The 6,929-nt window shown below is 36.6% G+C and overlaps 1 protein-coding gene across 1 annotated transcript; it reads left to right on the top strand.

Annotated features, from left to right (window-relative positions):
• Positions 1-4,450: 4,450 nt before the first annotated feature.
• Positions 4,451-5,368, top strand: LOC128636627 (olfactory receptor 11L1-like). The gene has a single exon (XM_053689618.1). It carries the CDS (start codon positions 4,451-4,453, stop codon positions 5,366-5,368), a length of 918 nt encoding a protein of 305 aa, XP_053545593.1.
• The last annotated feature ends 1,561 nt before the right edge of the window (positions 5,369-6,929 follow it).

Below are 6,929 nucleotides of genomic sequence, written 5' to 3' on the forward strand. Positions count from 1 at the left end.
AGCTGAAGTCAGTGGTTTTTTTTTGCAACTAGCTCCCAGTAGTGCATTGCTGCTCCTGCTCTTGATATTTGGATAGGAAGTGGAAGCTTAAGAAATGCTTGATGATGAAATGCGAGTGTCTTTATCTAACATTCCACCAAATATTCAGAAATTGTGTTCATCCCATCAACCTCATACATCCCATTAAAATAGTAAGTAGTTATTGGGGATATTAAACTTTTTTTTAATTCTTGCACATTCATACTGTTACTTGTAAATATATTTTGTTATTATATAATTTATGTATCTGTCCGTATCTCTTAAAACAAGTTAGTTTAACCTCCTGTTTGCTAGTACAACTGAATTACTGTGTCACGAAATGATGTAGGTCTAAAAAGTGCGTCACCAACATGAAAAGTTTGGAAAGCTCTGCTCTAAGTCTACACCTAACACCCTAACATGAACCCCGAGTCTAAATACCCCTAATCTTACACTTATTAACCCCTAATCTGCCACCCCCGCTATCGCTGATACCTGAATTATATTATTAACCCCTAATCTGCCGATCCGGACACCGCCGCAACCTACATTATACCTATGAACTCCTAATCTGCTGCCCCTAACACCGCCGACCCCTATATTATATTTATTTACCCCTAATCTGCCCCCCAACGTCACCGCTACCTTACCTACACTTATTAACCCCTAATCTGCCGACCGGACCTCGCCGCCACTATAATAAATGTATTAACCCCTAAACCGCCGCACTCCCGCCTCGCAAACACTAGAATAAATAGTATTAACCCCTAATCTGCCCTCCCTAACATCGCCGCCACCTACCTACACTTATTAACCCCTAATCTCCCGCCCGCACTGTCGCCGCTACTATAATAAAGTTATTAACCCCTAAACCTAACTCTAACCCTAACTCTAACACCCCCTAACATAAATATAATTTAAATTAAACAAAATAATATTCCTAAAATTAACTAAATTAATCCTATTTAAAATGAAATACTTACCTATAAAATAAATCCTAATATAGCTACAATATAACTAATAGTTACATTGTAGCTATTTTAGGATTTATATTTATTTTACAGGCAATTTTGTATTTATTTTAACTAGGTACATTAGCTATTAAATAGTTAATAACTATTTAATAGCTACCTAGTTAAAATAAGTACAAAATTACCTGTAAAATAAATCCTAACCTAAGTTACAATTAAACCTAACACTACACTATCATTCAATTAATTAAATAAATTACCTACAATTACCTAAAATAAAATACAATAAAATAAACTATTCTATAATACAAAAAACAAACAAACACTAAATTACAAAAAATAAAAAAGAATTACAAGAAGTTTAAACTAATTACACCTAATCTAAGCCCCCTAATAAAATAAAAAAAGCCCCCCAAAATAATAAAATTCCCTACCCTATACTAAATTACAAATAGCCCTTAAAAGGGCTTTTTGCGGGGCATTGCCCCAAAGTAATCAGCTCTTTTACCTGTAAAAAAAAATACAATACCCCCCCCAACATTACAACCTACCACCCACATACCCCTATTCTAACCCACCCAAACCCCCCTTAAATAAACCTAACACTACCCCCCTGAAGATCTCCCTACCTTGAGTCGTCTTCACCCAGCCAGGCCGAAGTCTTCATCCGATGGGGCAGAAGAGGACATCCAGACCGTCAGAAGTCTTCATCCTATCCGGGCAGAAGAGGACATCCGGACCGGCAGACATCTTCATCCAAGCGGCATCTTCTATCTTCATCCATCCGACGAGGAGCGGCTCCATCTTCAAGACCTCCGGCGCGGAGCATCCTTCCTGGCCGACGGACTGATCGGAACAGCCAATAAAATGCGAGTTCAATACGATTGGTTGATTGGATCACCCAATCGGATTGAACTTCAATCTGATTGGCTGATTGAATCAGCCAATCAGAGTTTTTAACCTTAATTCCGATTAGCTGATAGAATCAGCCAATCGGAATTCGAGGGACGCCATCTTGGATGACGTCATTTAAAGGACCAGGCATTCGTCGTTAGTCCGTCGGCCAGGAAGGATGCTACGCGCCGGAGGTCTTGAAGATGGAGCCGCTCCTCGTCGGATGGATGAAGATAGAAGATGCCGCTTGGATGAAGATGTCTGCAGGTCCGGATGTCCTCTTCTGCCCGGATAGGATGAAGACTTCTGCCGGTCTGGATGTCCTCTTCTGCCCGGATAGGATGAAGACTTCTGCCGGTCTGGATGTCCTCTTCTGCCCCATCGGATGAAGACTTCCGCCCGGCTGGGTGAAGACGACCCAAGGTAGGGAGATCTTCAGGGGGGTAGTGTTAGGTTTTTTAAAGGGGGTTTGGGTGGTTTAGAGTAAGGGTATGTGGGTGGAGTGTTTTAATGTTGGGGGGGTTGTATTTTTTTTTACAGGTAAAAGAGCTGATTACTTTGGGGCAATGCCCCGCAAAAAGCCCTTTTAAGGGCTGGTAAAAGTGCTGGTTACTTGGTAGTTTAGAATAGGATAGGGCATTTTTTTATTTTGGGGTTTTTTTTTTTATTTTATTAGGGGGCTTAGATTAGGTGTAATTAGTTTAAACTTCTTGTAATTCTTTTTTATTTTTTGTGATTTAGTGTTTGTTTTTTTTGTATCATAGAATAGTTTATTTTATTGTATTTTATTTTAGGTAATTATAGGTAATTTATTTAATTAATTTAATGATAGTGTAGTGTTAGGTTTAATTGTAACTTAGGTTAGGATTTATTTTACAGGTAATTATTTTAACTAGGTAGCTATTAAATAGTTATTAACTATTTAATAGCTATTGTACCTAGTTCAAATAAATACAAAGTTGCCTGTAAAATAAATATAAATCCTAAAATAGCTACAATGTAATTATTATTTATATTGTAGCTATATTAGGGTTTATTTTATAGGTAAGTATTTCGTTTTAAATAGGATTAATTTAGTTAATTTTAGGAATATTATTTTGTTTAATTTAAATTATATTTATGTTAGGGGGGTGTTAGGGTTAGAGTTAGGTTTAGGGGTTAATAACTTTATTATAGTAGCGGCGACAGTGCGGGCGGGAGATTAGGGGTTAATAATTGTAGGTAGGTGGCGGCGATGTTAGGGAGGGCAGATTAGGGGTTAATACTATTTATTATAGTGTTTGCGAGGCGGGAGTGCAGCGGTTTAGGGGTTTATACATTTATTATAGTGGCGGCGAGGTCCGGTCGGCAGATTAGGGGTTAAGTGTAGGTAAGGTAGCGGCGACGTTGGGGGGGGCAGATTAGGGGTTAATAAATATAATATAGGGGTCGGCGGTGTTAGGGGCAGCAGATTAGGGGTTTATAGGTATAATGTAGGTGATGGCGGTGTCTGGTCGGCAGATTAGGAGTTAAAAATTATTATTATAGTGGGGGCGATGTGGGGGGGGGGCATGGTTTAGGGGTACATAGGTAGTTTATGGGTGTTAGTGTACTTTAGAGCACAGTAGTTAAGAGCTTTATATTCACGCGTTAGCCAATAAAGCTCTTAACTACTGACTTTTTTTGGCGGTAGGAGTCTTGTCAGTAGAGGGTCTACCTCTCACTTCTCCCAAGACTCCAAATACCTGCGTTAGGCAGATCCCATTGAAAAGATAGGATACACAATTGGCGTAAGGGGATCTGCGGTAGCCTGGAATCGTGGTAGGGAAGTGAGCGTTAGACCCTTTCCTGCCTGACTCTAAATACCAGCGGGCGGCCAAAAGCAGCGTTATGACCTCTTAACGCCAAACTCTAAATCTAGGCGTTAATAAGTGTAATTAAAAGAAAAGGTGATGTTACACAGTGGTAAACAGTCAACTGTCCCAACTATTTTGGAGTGTGTTGCAGTCATCAGATTTTAAATGAGTGTATTTTTTCAAAAATATATTAAATTCACAAAGTAAAACAACAAATAATGTGTTAATAATGTGTTTTCAATATAGTACAGGGTGAATTGAATTTTCAAATGAATCCTTTTGTTTGTTTTAAGCATTTTCCATACTCTCCCAACTTTTTCGAAATTGAGGTTGTATTTGGTATTTTCTAATTTAATTTGTCTTATACAGAGTTTAAGTTCCTATTTATTTGTTGTATTACCTTAAACCCCATATTAAACAAATTAAATTCTGGCACGCTTCTGAGCACTTGCGTGCCAGATGGAACCTCTTTAGCAGGTGAGGTGAAGCAACTGCAGACTTGTTCCTCATTAAGGGCCACATTATTGAGACAATATCAGAACTGTGTCTTTTAACTGAGAAAACTGGGAAACAGACAGATCTTAGACGTTTGGGTTAAAATCAATATTTTCAATCAAGAAAAAAATCACAATTTTCCATTTTGTCTTTTATTTTTATTTAACAAACTTCTAAGTTTCTATGAAAGATAATTTTTTTCTCTTAATTTTGTTTCTATTTTTTTCTGTTTAGAAAATGCCTGAGAATAACCAATCAGATGTCACAGAATTCCTGCTTTTAGGATTTACAAACACTCAGTTTTCTAAATTGTGTATTTTTCTAATTATTCTTCCTCTTTACAATATAACAGTAGCTGGTAATCTACTGATCATCACCCTCGTCTTAGTAAGTCCTTATCTCAAGTTCCCTATGTATTACTTCCTCAGCAACCTCTGTCTATGTGACGCTATGCTGACCACAAACATTGTACCAAACATGCTCTTTGTCATATGGAGAAAAGGTGAGACAATATCATTTGGTGTTTGCCTTTTACAGTTTTACATTTACGGTGTTTGTGGAAGTACAGAGTGTCTTCTACTTGGTGTTATGTCTTATGATCGTTATCTTGCTATATGTAACCCATTACGCTATGCCTCTATCATGAATTTCAACCAGTGCCTAAACCTTATCTTCTGGTCTTGGTTTTTGGGATCTCTGACAGCGATAATACCAGTTATTATGATATCCTTTTTAGAATTTGCTGGACCTAACACTATTGATCATTTATTCTGCGATCTTGATCCACTGCTACAGATTTCCTGCTCAGAAACTTACTTTGTGAAGTTGGAAGTCCTTATAGCTACTATTCCTGTAATATGCTTTCCTCTCTTCTACATTGTTGTATCTTACATTCATATTTTCATCACTGTCCTCAACATTCCATCCACCAGTGGCCGACAGAAAGTTTTCTCCACGTGCAGCTCGCACTTGACTGTTGTGTGTGCATATTATGGAACAATGATCACTATTTACACAGTTCCATCCAAAACAAAATCAACAAACACCAAAAAATTTCTTTCACTAATCTATACAGTAGTTACCCCCTTGCTGAACCCAGTAATATATGGTTTGAGGAGTAAAGACATACAGAGAGCCCTGAAGAAATTGGCCTAACTTTATTCATGAAAAATGATGCTTCATTTTCTAGTCTGTTGATCAATCACCTGAATAATTCTACACACAACACAAAATTAAATATTTCTCATATTCATCCATGCAAATCTAAGGAAAAATGAAAGAAAAGAAACTTAAACATATAAAATATTTGAATTGGTGTGAATGTGAATTTTATATTAGAATGTATATATACACAGTGGTAATGTTTTGAGGGAAGTTCCCCCTCCCCCCAAGTGCCACATTATGAAATGTCCCTTTTCTAAGTATATTTTATTTATATATATATATATATATATATATATATATATATATATATATATATATATATATATATATATATATATATATAATATATATAGTTTATGATATAATATATAATATATAGGTTATAGGTTGCATCAATAATTGTTATACATGTGAGCCTGAATATGTTTACATCATTAAGTGCCCATGTGAGCTTGCCTATGAAGGTGAAACAACAAAACATGTTAAGGAATCAGATAAAATACAGCAGCAATGTGTGAATTAGATGTTAATGTGCCTGTATTCTATCACTTTGAATTACTGTGTCACAATGAAAGCCAGAAGAAATACAGAAAATATATATAACCTAATAAACAGGGGTCTTTGCAGGGAGGACAGGGGCACATGATGGAGAGCTGACTATAAGAGTTGTATATAAGTGTACCTTGTGCTACAAAACGAAAAGTTTGACAAAGACTGACAGTTTAAAAGTTCCATTTATTGAGTTACAAAACTTAAAAGGAAAACGAAGGCAGTCTCCAAAGAATCAAGGTAGGACAGCAGTCCCTAGATGACAGCTATCATGTTTCGGCTCAACAAGCCTTACTCATAGCTAAGGGCGATAGGAAACCTACAGCCTTTAAAAAGGGAACACCCTGACGTTTAATAGGTTAAGAACAAACAGGGGGAGTGTCCAAAAATTAACAATATTTTAACCCTTGCAAACCTGCAAAAAAGTTTACATCACAAATGCCCTTAGATACAGTGAGTACATTCCTAAGCATAAGACATAATGTTGTGGAGGACAAATATAAATACAGAGCTATTCAACTAAATACAATCAAACTGCAATTATAATAGTGCAAATAAATGAAGAATGAAAATGCATACCAGTACACAAACGTATATGTATATATACGTGTATGTAGATACTTATGAATGCATGAATGCAAAGATATGTAAAGGGGCTTAAGTATACAGCATAATTGCACAACAGTAGAGTTTTAGGAGAGAGACCTCTCAGTGATACGCTTGTATGCATTGTCAGAAATATATATATAGTATGAGCATTAAAATATATACATGTATGTGTAGAGAAGGATCAGAGTGAATAAGGATATCACTCCCAATAATTGATCAGATTGTATTATGAGTTAAAGCCTAGTGGAGCTCTAGTCTGGAGAGTAAATATCCAGAACATTTCTCTTTTTTTGGAAAAGTTTAGTCCTGTCACCCCCTCGTTTCGGGGAGAATACTCTCTCAATTGCTTGCCATCTCAGAGTACGATCTGAGCCTTCATGGATCTGAACAAAAT

Source organism: Bombina bombina, chromosome 7 (assembly GCF_027579735.1).
Source record: "Bombina bombina isolate aBomBom1 chromosome 7, aBomBom1.pri, whole genome shotgun sequence".
In the NCBI taxonomy this organism is placed as follows: domain Eukaryota; kingdom Metazoa; phylum Chordata; class Amphibia; order Anura; family Bombinatoridae; genus Bombina; species Bombina bombina.